The sequence below is a fragment of the Esox lucius genome, chromosome 1 (genome assembly GCF_011004845.1).
Source record: "Esox lucius isolate fEsoLuc1 chromosome 1, fEsoLuc1.pri, whole genome shotgun sequence".
In the NCBI taxonomy this organism is placed as follows: Eukaryota; Metazoa; Chordata; class Actinopteri; order Esociformes; family Esocidae; genus Esox; species Esox lucius.
This window is the reverse complement of record NC_047569.1, coordinates 34,113,292-34,134,407: the sequence shown is the minus strand read 5'-3', so window position 1 is coordinate 34,134,407 and position 21,116 is coordinate 34,113,292. Positions and strand designations below refer to the sequence as shown.

Sequence of the window (21,116 nt, the reverse complement as noted above, 5' to 3'; positions counted from 1 at the left end):
TCACGGTAAGGTATTTACATATCGATGTAGTACAGACAGTCACGGTAAGGTATTTACATATCGATGTACTGCAGACAGTCACGGTAAGGTATTTACATATCGATGTAGTACAGACAGACACGGTAAGGTATTTACATATCGATGTAGTACAGACAGTCACGGTAAGGTATTTACATATCGATGTAGTACAGACAGTCACGGTAAGGTATTTACATATCGATGTAGTACAGACAATCACTGTAAGATATTTACATATCGATGTAGTACAGACAGTAACGGTAAGGTATTTACATATCGATGTAGTACAGACAGTCACGGTAAGATATTTACATATCGATGTAGTACAGACAGTCACGGTAAGATATTTACATATCGATGTAGTACAGACAGTAACGGTAAGGTATTTACATATCGATGTAGTACAGACAATCACTGTAAGATATTTACATATCGATGTAGTACAGACAGTCACAGGAAGGTATTTACTTATCAATGTACTGCAGACATTCATGGTAAGGTATTTTCTACACATCAATACAAGAGTAATTCATTATTTAACTGTGTTTTATTTCATATAAACAGCTTATAGTGCCAACAGGTTTGTCATGAAGGCCCAACATAGTTTTGCTTCTACTTCTGAGTTCTATTCAAGATTAATTTATACTAAATAAGTTGATGGGCACATCCAAGGAATATCCTAGCTATACAGATACTGGCTAGAAATTCTCCCTAGCATACATTATATTAATAATATTGTTTAGAATAAGTAATGTTCCTACTTCATTTACAGCCCATACTTGATGTATACTGTACAGTATATCCAAGGCTGTTCAGTAAAATGAGAGGCTAAAAAGTACAGCTAGAATGAAAAGTATGTGATATACCAACACAGACGATATACTGGTGAAGCAAGTTTGTTATGCTTATAGTGCATATTAGCATATCAGTTGTGTTACGTCGAATATTAGCATATCAGTTGTGTTGTGTCGAATCAGCTCTTTGCAATTTATGCACTATATCATGTGTGTTTGCCTACACAATATGGTCGACACTGTTTAATGCATTGACCTCTCTAGGTGTCACAAACAGACCCTCACTTCAGCGTGCATGAGAACCTAGAAACTGCAGGCATGTGTTTGTCTGGCCTGTCTGACTCTAGACCAGATGAGTGTTGGCACGTTGGCATTGAGAGTTGGCACAGGCGGTTTCCACCACAGAAGGGGCAGCAGCCTACATTCTGACCTTTACGGTCTATCCTTTAACAGGAGAAATATTTGGTGTCGAAACCAACCGAGAGGTCAAAACACCTGAGGAAAACACTGTCTTCTGATACCACTGGTCAGCCCTGCTGCCTTACCATAGGTGTTTACAGTATATCTTTAAGGCATTCTCGAACATGTACATATATGAGCCATGTCAAGAGCTCATAAATAAAACTAGTTGTACTGTTTTACCCTCCAACTCCAAATAAAGAGCTCCCCATGACAGAACCATCACATCAAGGTCGTTTTGGCATTTATCTGGTTATGCTGTGAAAGTACACTTTTAGCCAAGCAAATCAGGCTAACAGTTGGTGTAGAATTCAGAGTACATCAACTGAGCATATGCCTGTCGCAGTAAGAGGAGGTTACAAGAAAGCAATTCAGGGATGTAGGGGATTAAAACCTAACAACGGTTTAAACATTACATGTCATAAAATCAATAGAAATAGAGAGGCTCCAAGGCGCAGCATCGTCCTGAAAGAAGGTTGGCAGATTCCGGCCTGCCCCGCAACCTGGATTCAAATCCATACCGACTCAAACATGTGCTGGGGCCAATTTTCAGAGTATTTTGTTTGCGATTCACATTTCCATTACCCAAACCAAATGCAACAGTGCCTGCTTGGTCACAGTGACCCAAATCCTTACCCCAGGATGTCTAATTGCCTACTCCAAATGCACAGTTGATAATACACAAGCACAGTCAAATAATTTACAAGACTGAAGAGTACGACGATCAATCAATCAATCAAATTTATTCGGATTTGTCAAAACACCCAGCTTGAAACCCCAAGGAGCAAACAACAACAGTGCTGAATTTCAGTGGCCAGGAAAAACTCCCTAAGAAGTCCGAAATGTAGGAAGAAACCTAGTGAGGAACCAGGCTCAGAGGGGTGACCAGTCCTCTTCTGGCTGTGCCGGATGAAGATTTTAAGAGTACAAGTTGTAATAATTAATAAATGCATGTGGGCTGAGTCCAGAGTCCATTAAACCTAGTCCATGTCAGAAGCATGGGTTTAAACAGGGCAGGAGACAGGGAAAATTTTGAAAGTGCATTCCTTAGAACTACAAGAATTTACAGTGGAGAAGGAGAACTGACTCTACTCCCCCGGCACAATAATAAAGTAGCATAAGACCTTGGGGCTCAGAAAGGGGGGTCCAATGACACTGTGGCCCTATCCAGGGGAGTCCCCGGACAGGGCCCAACAGGCAGGAAATCCACCCACATTGCCAAATCCAATCCACCCACATTGCCAAGCATCAATCAAAAGGACACCCACCGACCGCAACCACCCTGAAATGAGGGCTGAGTATTGCCAGCAGAGTTCAACCCAGTGGCACGATGAGCGCAACAGAGAGGCAACAACAAGCCAGTGACTCCGCACCCGAATGACATTGGAGGGAGGGCATCCCAGCGGCGAGCTGAAAGGAAGAGACCACATATGCAACAGCCAAGGTAATCCCATTTGCTTTTATGGAATCTGACCTCTTCTTACTCTTTCATCAGCACCCATCTTCCTAAAATCCCATTAGGGAGATTTTTAAGCACTTCAAGACGCGTTGGCTGTGAAACGGTTAGCTACTGTCTGAACCAACCCAATCAAGATAACGTTGTATTTAGTTTTCCGTTGCAGCTGCACCAAACACAACTCAGCTGCAGGACATTCTCAGGCTCCCAGTCAGACTGAAGACTACTACATCAGGTTCAGCAGGTTCGCTGGCCTAACCTCTTAACGTCCAAAAAACTTTTATTTAGCCTCGCTTCAAAACACCAACACCAGAAATAGTTCACTGTGATCTTCTGCCTGGATAACTTGGCGAACTATTGCTATTTCTCCATGCAAACTCTCCAACACTCACTGTTTGGATACCCTCTGATACCCTCATGCCTTGTACATGACTTATGACATTTTGTGGGATGCGGTCAGCTTCCCATGTCCAGCTCCCACCAGAAATCATGAACGGATGCATTTTAACTGCAAGTTAAGTGGACCTTCATATAAAGCCTCCCCCATGCTGGTATAAATGTCTCCTTGCATCCTCTTTCCCACGTATTGGAAAAAAGAGCCTCCTAAAGGCAAAAAATAGCACCAGATCACAAAAGTATGGGAATGGCTGGTATGGACAATTATCTTTCTACCTCCTTGATTATGACGTTACAGGTCCCATGACCGTCAGAAGAATGGGATGTATGCTGGAACATTCTCTCTCTCCCACTCTCTCACTCTCATTGGCAGGAGCAGGTCTAAAGATAGCCACCTCTGGAAGCGATTGGCCCTCGTTGGCCGAGTCAACGCGATGAGGTATCCGAGCATGGCTCTCTCCTTTTTTGGTGTACCCTGAAAGTGCTGTGAATCAACGGCAGCCCAGACACACACACACACACACACAATACTGTATGGGGGTAGTGTAGTAGAGAAGCAGCCATTGACCCTGCAGTACACAGAAGACTATGAGTAATCTAAAGCCAGGCAATATCCATAGAATGAAAGAACTGAAAACTCCTTCATGTGTATCTGCTCACACGCCATTGTGAAATGCTTTGAACAGAAAAAAAACATCAATAAGCTTTGTGTTTAAGCCAAGTGTATGTAAAAACCAAATATGAAGGGGTTATTTGTTCCTGATAAAAAAGTAGGGATTCCAGCTGTGGTTCAACTAGTGAAACTTTGGCATCTTTTTTCAAAAATGTTGAAACAAACGGTTTATCTCCACTAATAACGTTAGTTAGACTCAAAGTGTCTTTGGCAGAAAAACACCATAAAAGACTCAATGAATGAGAGAAGGAAGACCATCTATCATTACAGTGTTCACAATCATCTCAACAATTCTTTGCGCAAAGCTAAAGAAATACTACATGCATTGTTTATTAAATGTGTCCTTTAAATACAAGACAGTCGTGATTCATTGTTAACATTAAGAAACCCCTAGAAGCCAGGCCTGAGGGGGAAACGGGATTAGCTCCAGCCAAGTTCTCAATACGCCTGTCTGTGCAATATCATGCTCAATGGAACATCCGAACAGTGAAAGGGAAGAAACTTCAGCTGATTCATCAGCAGGCGTACAAGATAATTCGCAATTCTTTTCTAGTGTGCTTCAGATTATCTTCAGAACGGCTAACTAACAATATTATATGATTAGCTAACAGTGACCTGTTTTCCAAAGCTCAACTTCCCATGGTAAAGAATCATTTAAGGACGTGCTCTCCACTCTCTTCTTGAACGGTCTTTGGTTTGAACATTGAGATTGAAATGACCTCACCCAATGAGAATCTACATAGGAGCACCACACATCACACCAGAGAACAATAATGAATTATGATCTTGACCGTTTTGTCAGAATAGTGTTACAGTAGTGGACGTCAACAGTGAGGTAATAACAATGTACAGTACAGACACTGACACTACTGTAATGCTCTACTGCACGTCATACAAAACAGCACACAAACAAGCCTCTAAGGACCTGCCAAAAACCCTTGAGGGGACCGATTTTTCAGGTTTCAAAATCTTTGTGGGGACCCCGTGTGTAAACACGCCAGGATTACAAACACATACAGTCCATTGAATCTCAAGAGGACAGGGGCAGGGAATGAGTAGTGTGGGCTGCATTAGGCATTAGGGTTAAAAGGCTTGTTTGGAATTTAAGGAAACAACATCCATTATTAAGCAGTATTGTGTACTGATGGCAGTGCTTCAGACAGGGGGCTGAGCGATCTTCCAAGTTCCTCCACCTCAACCAATCAAATAAACCCCAGAGGACATCTCCAGTGCTCTTCAATACCTATACCTAAAAGCATGGCTATTTGAAGCTCTGCATCAAGGACTCTGTGTCCCCTTACTTTTGGTTCTGAAGTGCAAACACCCGATTTTGCACTGCCTCTTTCCACACAGTACATCTCTTACAGCCAGCGCTAGCTCAGCATTGGAACCATATGTGTCAATCAAGACATACAGTAGTAACTGCTCGTTGTGCAGTAGTTACTGCAGTATAGTATTAACTGCAGTATAGTAGTAACTGCAGTATAGTAGTAACTGCAGTATAGTAGTAACTGCAGTATAGTAGTAACTGCAGTATAGTAGTAACTGCTCGACATTTCACTGTCGGTCAACACCTGTTAACAGTCGTGTGACAAATAAAAGTTGATTTGATTCGTGTAACTGTCATGTTCACTGGCAGCTACAGTCTGGCTAGTCTGGCCCTGTGGTTCATATTTAATGGTGACCAACCACATCTGCTTTACGTCAGACAGTTACCGGCCAATAACACGCCGGCTTACACAAATGAGGCCCAGATTAGCAGATGTACTGCAGATGGATAGGGGATATGGCTTGGCTGTTTAAAGAGTTATTTAGTAGGATTCCCACCGCCATTCATCAGTGAGGGCTGAACTGTGTCAGGAAACCAGTGCTAGTCCAGGGGGTCGGAAGCCCTCTGCCCCTGAATCCCACGGGGGAACAGAAGAAGAGCTGACAGGGAGAGAGATCTCAGAGGAATGCGTGGAATCTCAGACGAACGCTGATCGTGGACGCTGGATAAGGCGGCCATTATGGAAGGCCCTGGCCACACATACGCGCGCGCGCGCTCACACACACACGCCAACACACACGCATTCACATTCATACACACAACCCCCTCTCAAACGACTTCAGTTCACGGACCGCAGTCCAGAAGATGTATTTTCCTCAATAGTGGCATAGTCCACAGCAATTGGCCGCGGTCTCTAGTGGAGTCGAATGGAGAACATGGTGGTGGCAGAGAGAACTCGGCCTCCAGAGATCTGAAGGGACTGGCTGGTGACCAGTGTTTTCTCTCAGATCATTAATCCTTACCACAGGGAACAGATAGGGGTTTGTGTGTTTGACCCCAGAGCAGAAGGCAAGGGTTTAGGACTCACATAAATCAAAAAGGCCTAGCTAAAGAAAGGAAGAGATAGCTATGACCATGACATGAAACACAGAAGTTCACCTGAAATATTTTCCACAGAGCAGTTTCAGCAGATTCTCAGAACAACGACAAATGTTCACACAATTAATTCATGAGAAAACATAAAATATTGTCCAGAACCAAAAACAGCATTGGAAACTCACAGACACTTAATTAACTTGCTGCCTTACATTGACATTCATTTCCATTTCACTTTCGTAAGCACATGATTGTTCTGCTTCAAAACATCTGCTGTGTTGCAGTCTACATGGCTGCTGTGTTGAGGTCTACATGGCTGCTGTGTTGAGGTCTACATGGCTGCTGTGCTGAGGTCTACATGGCTGCTGTGCTGAGATCTACATGGCTGCTGTGTTGAGGTCTACATGGCCAGCTGTGTTGAGATCTACATGGCTGCTGTGTTGAGGTCTACATGGCTGCTGTGCTGAGGTCTACATGGCTGCTGTGCTGAGGTCTACATGGCTGCTGTGTTGAGGTCTACATGGCTGCTGTGCTGAGGTCTACATGGCTGCTGTGCTGAGGTCTACATGGCTGCTGTGTTGAGATCTACATGGCAGCTATGTTGAGGTCTACATGAGTGCTGTGTTGAGGTCTACATGGCTGCTGTGCTGAGGTCTACATGGCTGCTGTGCTGAGGTCTACATGGCTGCTGTGTTGAGGTCTACATGGCTGCTGTGTTGAGGTCTACATGGCTGCTGTGTTGAGGTCTACATGGCTGCTGTGCTGTATAAGGGATGGCCTGTGCGTCAGAGACAATGAAAGCTTCAGAAACTCCTCTGTCCTACAGAGGCATTCCATCACCATCTGAGAATCTGGCCATCACAATAGTCCCCCAGTAGCCTCTCCAGCTGATAGATTTGAAAATCTGGAGAGATCTGAAAAACTATGCAGCTATTCAAGTAATTCCATGAGCATATAACTTACGTTCTGTCTAGCGGAAAGTGCATTTAACAAACCAAGGGAATCTCAAGCCCTGGTTACTCATTGCATTAAGCAACAGGAACTGGTACAGCTACCCCGAAGCCATTAGATGGCAAAATGTTGTCTCTCAATGGCTACTTTGACTATTCGCATGGTTCCCTTTCACAGACACACACATGCACGCTCATTCAGAGAACACATACACACTCCTTTTCATACGCTGTTGCTTCTGTTTAATATCTATATCTTTCTGTTATTACTTTCTGTTACTTAGTCATTGTAGATATTAAACAGAAGCAATGGATATTGAACAGAAGCAACTCAGTACGGGTAGATAATGTAATTATTAATGTTTGTGTTCTTTGCGTCCCAATTCATTGTGCTCTTTTATCTAGCATCAGCACCTAAATGCTTAAACACAGACAAAGCAGATGGACAATTTCATACAAAACCAACCTATTTGGTGGACTTGTATTCCTGAATATCTAGTCATGAGTTTCAAGGCTTTAGATGTGGCTTCCAGAAAACACAATTCAGGTGACAGTGGAGTCTACACAGTGAAACACACAGAACAGACCTCTTTCATTCACAATGTTCAGTATATTGTGTTCAACATGTTGATACTAAGACTTTCGATGATTACAAAATAGTTACTGTATCAAAACAGTCAGAGACAGCAGGAATTGGCATGCATTTACAGTAACGTCAATAAATATGAGATCTGGAAATAAAAACAATCTTTTAGACTTTGTCGGCAAGATGATCAGTATTAAAGCAACTGTTTACATGTCGATGGGGATATATCCCAAAGAAATTGTTTAGTTATTATATCCAACAGAAGACAAACATTAAATAATGTCCATGTATGGTAAAATGCCTTTTCCTCTGAGAAATCTGCAGGGGAAAAACAAACCAAAACCTTCACTGATTATGTGAAATAGTACCAAAGACGTATACAGACACACACACCCATAAAGGCACAGTCCAAATAAGCCTGTGTTTAAAGTGGACACGCTGTGGAAAAAAGCATTTCAAGTTTATCAATTTGAAGAGTGCCTCAGTACTGTGACCTGTACACTACATTTACATTTTGCAGATGCTCTTATCCAGAGTTTTTGGTACGTTGCAAGCGGCATGCATCTATTAAGCGAGCTGTACGGAACTCTAACTACTCACTGTTAGTGTTCAGGGACGTGTTTATTCACAAAGCAGTTGGGTTGGTTATTTTTGGTAATGAGCACAATCCTCCATAACTGATCCAAAGTGACATCACACTAGTTAGCTGGGGAGTGGTGTCTCACACCCTACTGTAACCAAAATTCCAGTTAACAATTACGAAGCAAAATGCATTCACTATAGCCTACATTAAAACCTGATACACGCTATGTAAACCACATCACATTAATAATCTGAGGGAGATTGACAAAAACTGGCAACCAGTTTAAGGCTAAACTCAGGACAGGACAAAGCAGGTCTTTGAGAGTGTTTCATTTCTTAGTGTGAATCACCTCCGCATACCACAGTTATGCCCTAACTGTGGTAACGTAACTGCTTCCTATGAGGAGTCCAGTACATTGTGTGTATGAGTGAACATTTGACGAGGAAAGCCTTAGACGGCTTGATTGTATTCTGTAGTAGCAGCAGCCTTCTTGGGGCACGGAGCCAGTAGGCCAGCCATAGTATATTTCCTCTGGGAGTGCTGTGTCAGCCGCCCTGCTCACCTCACGGGTTCAGTAGGCACTACCAAACAGAGAATGCTAGTTCTGTCTTCCGTTGTAAAATGCAACGCTGCGGTTTGCCCGGAGCAACAGAACACATGGCTCATAAACAGAGGGCACATTCAACGTCAGACTTTATTTTCACTTCAAACATCTTAAGTGACGTATGTGGGAGAAAATCCACGGCCCCGAAGCTGAGAGACTAATAAAACGCTGTGGCAAACTGACCGTGCTCGGTGGTCCCTAAAAGGGCCGTGAAAATTGGCTCACCAGGTTGTGGCGACGGATAGTTAGATACCATTGCCTTCCCAACTTCTTGCCACTCCGTGTGGTCTATCGAGTGCCTCCGAGCTCAACTGTGGTCACTAGCTGGAGGAGCGGTCTCCTCCAAGCATTTTGGCTCCTGCCCACATCCTGACTGAGCGAGCAATATGTTAAAAAAAACTGTTTGTCTGGGAAAAACTGTCGGGAGGCGCTTGTAAGGATATCTTCGTCTCGACCAAGCCTTTTGGAAGAGTAGGGTACAGCAAAAAGCCTATTGGAAGAGTAGGGTACAGTAGAAAGGCTATTGGAAGAGTAGTGTACAGTAGAAAGCCTTTTGGAAGAGTAGGGTACAGCAAAAAGCCTATTGGAAGAGTAGGGTACAGTAGAAAGGCTATTGGAAGAGTAGTGTACAGTAGAAAGCCTATTGGAAGAGTAGGGTACAGCAGAAAGCCTATTGGAAGAGTAGGGTACAGTAGAAAGCCTTTTGGCAGAGTAGGGTACAGTAGAAAGCCTATTGGAAGAGTAGGGTACAGTAAAAAGCCTATTGGAAGAGTAGTGTACAGTAGAAAGCCTATTGGAAGAGTAAGGTATAGTAGAAAGCCTACTGGAAGAGTAGGGTACAGTAGAAAGCCTATTGGAAGAGTAGGGTACAGTAAAAAGCCTATTGGAAGAGTAGTGTACAGTAGAAAGCCTATTGGAAGAGTAGTGTACAGTAGAAAGCCGTAATAACCAACTGGACACCACAAGACAATTACAAAAATATAGAAAATAAGCTAAAGGGCCTATTTATGTTGCCCAAAAGAAGACACCAAGACGAGGTAGGATGGTTTGTAGTAGCACTTTCCTATGGTGAAGTGTAGTAATGTGCGCGATAAATCCTGCCAGTCTTTAAATCAAGGCACTGGTTTCAGGCCTTGGCCCTATCAATTGTTTAACCTCCTAATGCTGTTGGGAAAAGCCCATCCACGGCCCCACTGAAATACTGATTACCCTTGAGTTTCAACACTGAGGTCTGCTGCACTCTGTCTTCTCCTTGTCACCTTCACGCAACTGAAAAAAGGAGCTAAGGGCACATTCTTTTCACAGCCCCATAAAAGCGAAAAGTATTTTGTGTGGAGTCGAACATTGCCCGTAATAGTTATTTTGGAGAATCAAGGTTCACTAGAGGACAAGAATACAAAAACAACTTTGCGAGGATATTACCTAATGCAAGTCAGAGTCATGAGTGTAGAGACGGTTTCAGAGAAAACAAAGGTTCAGTCCACTACACTACTTTTGCAGAAGTGACATTTCTGAAGTTAAGGAAACAGAGACATGATTAAAGTTGTGCATCCATGAGGGAGTGCTTGGCCTGTGGACGCGTTACTTGGAAAGACATTGGCCAGCGCTAAGATGCACAGCTTGAAAGGAAGCAGTTGTGCAGGGACACACGCTAAAAAGCATGGAAACCGACATTAACAGACTATTAGGTACACCTGCTCGTTACAGTTTTTCCCGATTGCTAACAAGCATTGATCAATACTGAAGTTACAGTAACAAAATTCTTCACACGGTCAGCAAAACGGAAGTGTACGTGGACCAAACTGTGAATAATTTCTCATTGCCTTCAAACAAAAAGCATTCAATGAACACATTCCCCAAAATCCATGAACTCATACTCCCAACACCTGCAAAACAATATATTCGCAGCACAAGTTGTTTCAAATGCTTACACACAGTTCTCTAAACTGTTAAAAACACATTAAAAACAGAATGATGTCAACTGTTGTGCATTTCAGCAGTAACCAGTTTGAAATATAAAGATAATGTTTAATATTTGTTAGAAAATGTTAATAATGATAGAATATTTAATCAATCCAAACACAGTTGATTGCAGTTTCATTCATTCATTCATCTTCTTACGCTTATCCGGGGCCGGGTCGCGGGGGCAGCAGTCTAAGCAGAGATGCCCACACTTCCTCTAGCTCTTCCGGGGGGACACCGAGGCGTTGCTGAAGGTCCTGGTTTGAAGGGGCCAACACGACAACATCATCCGCAAAGAGCAGAGACGGAATCGTGTGGTCCCCAAACCTGACACCCTCCGGCCCCTGGCTGCGCCTAGAAATTCTGTCCATAAAAATTACGAACAGAACCGGTGACAAAGGGCAGCCCTGCCGGAGTCCAACATGTACTGGGAACAAGTCTGACTTACTGCCGGCAATGCGAACCAAGCTCCTGCTTCGGTCGTACAGGGACCTGACAGCCCTTAGCAAAGGACCCATGACCCCATACTCCCGAAGCACCCTCCACAGGATGCCGCGAGGGACACAGTCGAATGCCTTCTCCAAATCCACAAAACACATGTGGATTGGTTGGGCAAACTCCCATGAACCCTCCAGCACCCATCATTTTCAACATAAATTCATGTTTGTGGAAGAAGCTGGATTCAACCTGGCAAAAACATGCCGCAGGGGAGGAAATGTGATTGGTCAGAGAGCCACCGTGGATGTCCCAGGCCAGAGAATAGCTAACATCAGAATATGCGCAGCACTGTCCAATGATGGTTTGCTGTTACACAAACCACTCATTGGCCACTACAATACAGAGAGGCTAATGATTATACTATACTTGTTGATGTTTGTTTGTTATTATTGCAGCCCTACAATTTGGGGAATTTGTTTTTCTTTTTGCAAAGATATAGAAAGAAAAAAGGATATTCCTGTAAATTACTGCACTTCTCATTCATTCAAAACTAGCACAAGAAAAGTTTGTAATTTTTGGAAAGCTCCCTGTTGTTAGTGTTTTTTTAGGTCAGTGTGTTATGAGTGACAATGTGTGTTTCTGAGTGAGAATTGTTGCCAGTGATTTGGTTGAACAAGCATATTCTGAGACGTGTTTTGGTGGTTTTAGTTATTTTTGGAGGTGAGATAAACTTTTTGGCCAAGATGCATGTTAGAAATGCAGACTGTGTGAAGAGTTTTGTTATTGTGGTTTCAGTATTGACCGATACTTGTTAGCTATCGCGATTTTTTTTAAATACAAATAGCCTAACAGTGAGTTGTGGCTGCAACTCAATAGCTTACTCAAAACACTACGTCAGAAACACCTAGCTACTTTGCACAGCAATAACAACATTTTCTTAGAACAATATTTCTCCTCAGGAGCTTAGAGAAAGTTAAGTGAAACAGCAAGTAACAGAGTGTTCTGTTTGTGGACGGACTGGTTACTGTACGGCCAAATAGATAATATTTCCTCACAGGCAGGATTGGAAGATAAGGTGAAAAGTTGATTATTCCCTTAATGCATGTACATCTACAGTAAAGCTCCTCATGGAATGCTCTAAGGGGCCTCTGTCATGGCAGTCTTCACTAAGTGCCTTGGTGAAGCTGGAGAGGGGATGAATGGAGGCACTTTTGTTTACACTTCTCAACAGGGCTGCAGCAGGCAGAATGTTAATGACAATGTATCAGTGATGCGGACCACCAAGACAGGTTCTCATGGTAAACTTGAATTCAGTGTCAAAAAACAAGTTAATAACCATCAAAGGAGGTGTTATCTAATTGATTCCAGCCCTCACATACCCTGTGTTTGTTAAATTGTCAGTGTAAAGTGTAAAAAAAAAATGTTAAAAAAAAGGCATATAATGCATAAGATTGTATGGTTGGTTTTCTTTGAAATAAATGTCTTGTTTGGCTATATATTTTAAAGTGGTAATTTGAGTCCCAACCTGCTTGAGTCCTGACCCCAGAGGTTGGGAAAGACGGGCTACTGGGTAATAAAGACTTCAGTAACCTGAACCTCCATCTGGGTTCATTCAGACAGTTTGGGCACCAGGTATGCAGCAGGAAGTGCAGCTGTCTTCTGACATATGTTCAAAGGAAATAGAAAGTGCCAAAGAATAAGGGTTGAGTTGGAAAGACAGTGGTGGCCTCTCTGACAACATCTGACATGATATCAACCACATAAAAATTAAGGCATCAATGGAGTCCCACACAGCCGCTACAGAGAAAATATCTGAAACCAACAGGCGTCTTCAATGCGTTATCGCACATCTGAAATACATTTCAACACGTTCTGTGAAAGCCATAACTCAATGCAGCACTGAACCAATTAAATCTAAATTAAATTTGAAATCAAAAACAGGAGGTCCGTTGTTAACCCAAAATCAATTCTGAGATGTCCGGCTGCTTCCTTTGTACACACTCACAACAAACTGAGCAACATTATCTTCCTAGGTTATAACACTTTTAGGTTTGGGAATGACCAGGGACCTCAAGACACAGTACGTTTTCATCAGAATAAGCACCAGTATGATGTGACTGTCAACGAGGGGTAGGAGAATACTGCAAATGAAAGCGCAAAAGACAGGCTGGCGTAACAATCAAAAAGACAACGAAGAAGAACATACATAGGAAGAATAATCCCTGCTGCCTCTTGTTTCCTTCACAAAAGCATCGTAGAAGGACGTAGGACGTAAACGCAGCTGTATTAATGCATTAATGAATGGCATATGTAGTCTCATGGGCAGCCATACTCTGGGGCAAACAGTGGAAAGTCTTTGGGACCAAAACCAACACAATGGACAGCTTCCATAATTCCACGCTGATCCAGCATACTGTATATTGATTGTGCTAATGCCTGTCTGTTGGAGGCAGTTTCATGCCCTCTGATCTGCACAGGGCATTTCCCCCCTGGCTTCTGTTCATCGTTTTCTCTACTCATGTCATCTCTACTACTGAAAACCTTTCACTAATGCCTAAAACCATTAGGCTATTTCCTCCTGAAGACACAGCACTCAGTGTCCAAGATTCACTCTTAGAAGGTGTCCTCCACAACCTCATAAAGAAAGGGAAGAGAGGGAATGACAATTCTGTGGAAGATGGATTCCATTTAACACTATATTTTTTTATGGCTTTAGGAAATTTGCTGATTCCTTAGAGGAGTGTGGCTGCAGACGTCTTCTTCGCACAAACCCACTGTAGCCCAGGAAAACGAGAGGAGGAATTATATCTGCTCTGTCCTTCAATCAGCAGCTTCCCAGACAAGTGGCGACTGCAGGAACCCTCTACTGTTACATCAGACCTACATTCTCAAATACATGTACAAAGGAGAGGTCACCTCAGGAGGTCAACCGCAAATCAGACCCACCCTCATAAATTTCTCTGACCGATCAAACATGGCGGGGTAACGGACATGCTTTTTAACTCTAGACTTGTTTTCTGTCATTTTCTTTGATTGAGCACATTAACAGCATACACTAGGAATTCTCACAGGTAGTCTTCCAACATCCGGTTCGTCTAGTCTTTGTACCGTACAAATGGCTGCCTCGGGAAAACCTTCCCACTGGCCAAATTGTTGCCTAAAATAAACAAGAACACTTTTACATGCAGCCTAGGACTTAAACGACAACTGGAAGCGAGAACCTGAAACAGGGAACGGGAACCAGAAGCAAGATCAGACTACTTTTAAGGAAGTGTTAGATAAAGACCCTCTCCAAAATGTATATTCTGTCAGTATGTTCCTTGGCTGTTTCACTCTGCTGAGACCCAAACCCCTCTTAGATAAAGGGATCATGCCCATCTGATCGCAAATCTTGTTTAAGCGACATCCCTCGCCAAAGAGAGACATTACATGCTGAAGTGCTTCCATTTTCGTCAGCTTGCAGAGGCTTGAAAAGTCAGCTTTCAACACCTACTCACCAACAAGGGGACTAATCAATGCACCTAACGTGTTAAGGTAACTCCGAATCTACAATCAACCAACCAAAGCATGTTACCGTGGGATTATAAAACCTGCTTGGCATGATGTCGACATTCTCTGAAATGCGTGTTTTTTCGCTCAAATTCCCGAAATGTCCCTGTTCATCTCTCACAGAGATCTGGACAGTGTCACGCGAGTCTGAAACGAATGAATGGCCAATGAATGGACATTAAATAAGCATTTCTGACGAATGTTGCACAGCAATGAACAATATGAAAAAGCGGATGTGAGCTTTTCCTTGGCCTCGTCAAAAGGACTTAGTTTTGCATGGGAATATGTAAACACTGGGCAGTGTGATTGGATGGCTGAGCTTAAGTTTATGCCTGTACTCTAAAGATAAAGAGACTTGTGGCCTGGTACTAGACATTAAGGTATAAAAAAAGGCAGTCACAGCTAAATTACTGAGCAGGGTGGCTAGTCAGCCACTATCTATTAAAACACAGGTCCATAAATTTACCAAACTAGTTTTTACAGCATTGGTTGTCTGGCGTTCAAATGTTGAATTTAGTTAGAGTCTGCCTTACGTTAGAACCACATGAAATAATCATGATGAGGAACTTCTAAAGTGTTTCAAATTGAGTGATGTTCTCTGTTATATTATATGGACATGACATTTGACTGACAATGTGTTTTTTCATTTCACAGTGCATTCAGTATTTATGAAGGGTAAACGATAAGTAAACGATAAGTAAATGTGCAATATTATGGTTGTAAGGAAAAGGGAGTCTAATGATCTTTAATTCAATGCTCATTATTGCTTTTATCTACACAATGTGCACATTCCCCGACCATATCAAAAAGTGATGTGTATTTAAACACATCTATGGTGAGATTTTACTCAAAGAGACTCCAAGCAGTCCTGATTGTGATAATAAAAGGGTGTGAAAGAAAAACACAATTATGTGGGTTCATTCATTTTAATGAGAGGATCCATTTGACGGTAAACACATAAGCCGGACGAGAATAGAGAATTTGCGTCACTAGCTCTTACTGGCGGCCAATATTATCAAGATGCTCATGAACAAGGCTTTCCGATGCAAGACCTCCTTCACCATAACAATTATTGTGGGGCTTGGAAGTGAAACAGCAGCATTCCAAGATCTATATCCTCTGCCAGAGGACTGAATTTAGAAACTTCCGTTTCAAGTAAAGTTCTCAGTTGAAATCGTGCCCAGATCTGTACTTCATTGTGTCAAAGCTGTGAGGTTGGGCACAAGGACTTTTATTGTTTACACTGATAGCCACCCTCTTTCAACAGCACTTGTCTGGAGTGAGAGACCCAGCTCCTCACCCATGGTCAAAAAGATGGCCTTTTAATATGAGATGTCTTTGTGATGCCCCTTGACCCTGTAATTGGCTGGTGTAACAGGAAGCGTATTCTATTGTAAGTGGAATGCTTGATGCTAGCATCACACATTTGATGGCTCATTAGAGAGATGTTTTGACTACCTTACATTTTTTTTTATAGATTTTCTACAACTAGTCAAGCATTTTCATTTTAGTTATTAGTTATTTATAAAAAATGCTCTTTTACGGTAAATGTTTGTTAGAGCCTTTTGGCCATTAATAAGCTTGCATGCTGACGTTCTGTTACAAAGATAGCTTTCATGTCAAGAATGTTTGAATGTTTCAAATTAACCCTGACAACACTGGGGCTCCTGGATTAAATATGGTAAATCACGGCCTTGCAGTACAGCTGAAGTTAACATCCTGGTCTCAGCACATTGAAAATGGGTCCTTTAGGTGGTGCAATTTTGTCTCAACAGGTCAGGATTGGTGATGGTCATGGTCTCCATCCCTTGGTCATGGTCTAGTAACACCTTGTCAGTTAAGTTGGGAATATGTATTGTGGATGTATTGTGGATGTTGGCTGGTGAATGGATTCTCCTCCAAGCCCATTGGTGGCTTTTACACTTCCATTTCCAGGAGTTGCTGCAATGAGGGCAGGCCTTAAGCCCAAACTGGACTTCACAACATTGGGAGGGGAATAAAATAAATAAATAAATCCAAATCCACCCATAAGAAATTACAAACAGGACAAACAGTCAATACTGATTCTAAATGAATTTAGTCAAATTTTGATATGATATCTGTCACATTCTAACAGCAGTCCAAGACTAGCATCACACCTCCGTCCTCAGAAACAGGTGGTGTAGGTCACAGTGGACGGTGTGAGGAGAACACAGCTGGTCCTGGAGGACCGAGAAATAAAGGCAGGGGTTTGGCAGGTTGGCTCAGAAGAAGCAGGAAGGACAAAGAAAGAATGAGATCAGGAACAACAGCAGAACAAGGGCTGAAACAGGACATACTTACAATTAGGAGATGTTTGCTATGCCAGCGTCCAGACAAAGGCTGGGGTGGGGGTGGGGGTGGGGTGGGGGGTTAAGACGACAAAGGATGCAGAGGGGGTAAGTGGGAAGGGAAGTCATGATGAGTAGGAAGCAAAAATAGCCAAACACAAGGAAGGAATGCTTTGAGAGGACAAGGAAAGCCTGGGCCCCACTGGGCCACCTCACCCTTCCTACAGATCTCCCCCCATCCGGCCACCCCACATGGGACGCACACCTTCCTACAGATCTCCCCCATCCGGTCACCCCACCTGGGACGCACACCTTCAAATGAACGTGTCGCCATCGATGCTCAAAGTGACACCGGTGCTCGTAGTCTGTCACTGATTGTTATTGGTACAGTTGAAAACCCAATGTACATACATACATACATACATCCGGGTCGCGGGGGCTGCAGTCTAAGCAGAGCAGACTTCCCTCTCCCCAGATACTTCCTCCTTAACGTGGTGGAGGGGTTTGAGTACCCGAGTGACCCTAGGAGCTATGTTGTCTGGGGCTATATGCCCCTGGTAGGGTCTCCCAAGGCAAACAGGTCCTGGGCGACGGGTCAGACTAAGAGCGGTTCAAAAACCCTTTAATGACGAGTTACATTTCGAGCACCGTTACGTCGCCCTGTATGGCGCAGCCGGGGCCCCACCCTGGAGCCAGGCCCGGGGTTGGAGCTCGTATGCGAGCGCCTGGTGGCCGGGCCTTTCCCCATGGGGCCCGGCCGGGCTCAGCCTGAAGGAGCGACGTGGGGCCGCCTTCCCGTGGGCTCACCACCCACAGGGGGGTCCATAAGGGGTCGGTGCGGAGAGGATCGGGCAGCAGTCGAAGGCGGGGGCCTCGACAACCCGATCCCTGGACACGGAAAACCCGATGTAAGGATCTCAAACGCATGTGAGAAATAGCAAGGCATTGTTAGGCCTAGTCACTAATGTGTACTGTTTCAATCCATAAGCAAACTCTTTTCCAGCATTTCCACTTTTTCCCCTTAAGAAATGTTACGGCTTGCTGCATGTGCAAATTTGATATATGGCATTGTTCACCCATCACACAATGACCATAGACCAGAGGTCTCATGGTCCACAGATAAGCTTTCCACTAGGATATTGTTGCTCGACCAACCATTAACTCTGGCGGGAAGACATGACCTGATGGGGCAGCTGCTTGTCCTCCCTCAACACATCCAAAATAAACGACCACGGCATAATAGCTAGTTGGCTTACAGTATATCTGCAAAGCATGTAACATGACATACTGTTTGTGACAAACATACCGTGCAATATCTTCAGACATATGAATGGTGTGTAAATAGGACAGTTTTTTGGGTACTGTGAAAATGTTACACATACAAAGATTCCCATTAAAATACCTTGTCACTCTCTAGTAACTCCTTGTGTTAGGTCAGGTGCATTCAAGCCAAATCCTGTTTGTTGGCCAGTGAACCCATTCCCCTCCAAGTGTGTAGGCAGGTGTTTGAGTGGTGGGTAAATGGGACACTTTCAGAGATTTGTGAAAATTTTACAAATTCAAAGATTTCCATTAAAATGCTTACATTTCCCATTTCTCACCCTAAAGGCTAATTAACAAAATACTGTAGTTATTTATTTATGGTAAAACAGATAGCATACCCTGGATGTTTTTCACCAATGAAGTTATGAAAAGAATTTGAGAAGAAAAACAAATCATCTTAAAGAAGGTCCTAAACAGCTCACTTGGTTAGAGCTTGTAATGCCAGGATTTGGGGTTTGATTACATGGAATGAAAATGCATGTACTCAGTACTGTAAGTTCCTCTGTATAAGGTGTTATATAAAATATGTAAAACTGTTCGGAAAGCCAGTCTGTTCTGTCCGCAGCCAGTTAACGATTGCATTTCACAAGTTACACAGAAATTGAAGACTGTGTATTCACTGAAAAATTGTGATTTGCGGTATTAATTCATACAACATGAAAGTAAAGCGACTCAATCAATTTATTCTTACCCCTAGTTTCAGTCTAGCATACCATGTATATGAATAATAAGGACTTAACAGCATAATACAACACACTGTAAGACTTGGAATTCAATCGTTGTATTATCGTTGTATTAAACCTGGAAATTGCTGTTATAATTGTGTTATAATAACGCATATAGCCTTTTAGCATGCGTGACTACACTGAGCAACCCCATTCAGTGTAGGGTATAGCGTTCCATCAAGTATCCATTTGGCAGCTTACAGGAGACAAGCAACCCTGCAAAGTTTCCTATGTTTGGTACGGTAGCCTGGGGTCACAAAACGACACATCGCTAAAACATGCACCATGAGTATAGATAAGGATGAATCTGGATTATGTGACTTACCTTTCCAGACAAGGGAAAGCATGACAAGTCCCACGAACACAGAGGCGTTCTTTCGTAAAGCCATGTTTGTGTCTCCTGTCCGTTCTCGTCCAGAGAGTGTGACGAACGACTGGTAGTGGCAAACTGCGATGCGCCGCGAGCGAGAGAGATGTGGGTTGTGGATGAGGCAAATTATGTCTGGAGCGGCAGAGCATTTGGTAGGAGGAACTTCTGAGGGGAGGGAGTTGAGTACAGTAGCCTAATGTTGAACAGGTAAACCTAAACGGACCAGTCGTGCTTTGAAGAGATCTTCATTATCTTCATTAACTACAGGAAACATTTCAGACATTTCCAAATGGTCCGAACTATTACCTGCATTGGGTTATGGTAACTTACATTTTTTCTAAATGAGTAATTACTTTGAATCGGATATGTTAATTATGCTACATTAAAGTTTTTTCTTTGCGTTGTTCGTTTTTCATTTGCAAAGCCAACGCGATCTCTGGCGAATACGTAAAATATGTGATACATTTGCTATGTATTTACTTACAAAACGTCCAATATGTTACGGTTTTACGAACGCTATTAAACGTGTCATATCTTACAAATTTACACAAACGTATGATATGTTACAAATTAAATGTAAGGTTAGGAATCACAGTAGCCTACTTGTGTTATGGCAGTGCTTAATTTTAAAATTTTGAGGTCCTGGATTACAAAGTGAATGCAGATTCTGTAAATCTTTGGAATGAATGAGGTGCTGGATCGAACGAGCTATAACAAGAGGTGCCTGAATAACTGAGAAAAAGCCTCAGGTACGTGCAGTTAGCGTTGATGGGACTTACACTGACAACCAAACTCATCTCTTATTATAATTAAATCATTGCACCCAATCCAAAGATAGGCCTGGCTAACTGCAACATAACATCAACATGTATCGTAGTCATTAACACTACTGCACAGTTTCTGGAAAATGTGTATTCTTAACTTTCTGTTTAATGGTCAAAAACACTCCAAATAACAGCCATGGATCTCTCCTTTCTGGGCTATTTAGGTGTCAACTGACCCGATGGTTCAAAAATGAAAATAATTCTGATTGTCTTTTAGACATTTCTAATGTTAGCTCAGTATCAACATTCCACCACTTTTGGTAAACACATGCCCTGTTGCAGTGTACATGATTACGTGACTAGGCAATAGTCAGTGCTGTTTTTTTCATTAGAGTTATTTTTGACCTTTGTTTGGACCACTATGTTGGTCAAACTCTCATGTTTTATACTTATTCAGCCAGAAAACATTATCTGTCAAATTATCTGCATGTCTTAATAGGTACCAGATAAGAGTCACCATGTCCCGGATCCATATGGATCTGGCACAAATTGATCACTGGGTTAAGGTTTGGGTTAAGGTTAGAAAATAAATTGTCTCTCATTGGAAACTTGCATCCGTTGGCGTTCGTAAGGGATGTTCCTGTTGTTTCTGCCCATCTCCCATCTCCAACCACCCTGCTCAACAAAAATCCACTCTATTCAACACTAGCTGCCCCTTGCAGAAGGTATGTCAGTTACCTAAATTAACATCTTAAAAATGAATCTGTCAAGTATATTCATAAGATAATTTAC

At 42.7% G+C, this 21,116-nt stretch overlaps 1 protein-coding gene across 4 annotated transcripts in view; it reads right to left on the bottom strand.

Annotated features, from left to right (window-relative positions):
* Window positions 1-19,694, bottom strand: part of mcamb (melanoma cell adhesion molecule b) — a 34,795-nt gene extending 15,101 nt beyond the window's left edge. For all 4 annotated transcript variants that reach the window (XM_034292834.1, XM_034292826.1, XM_034292831.1 and 1 more), the window contains exon 1: window positions 19,516-19,694. In XM_034292834.1, the coding sequence (XP_034148725.1) occupies window positions 19,516-19,579 (64 nt within the window). In that variant the 5' untranslated portion in view covers window positions 19,580-19,694. The remainder of the gene's footprint in view (window positions 1-19,515) is intronic.
* Between the last annotated feature and the right edge of the window lie 1,422 nt (window positions 19,695-21,116).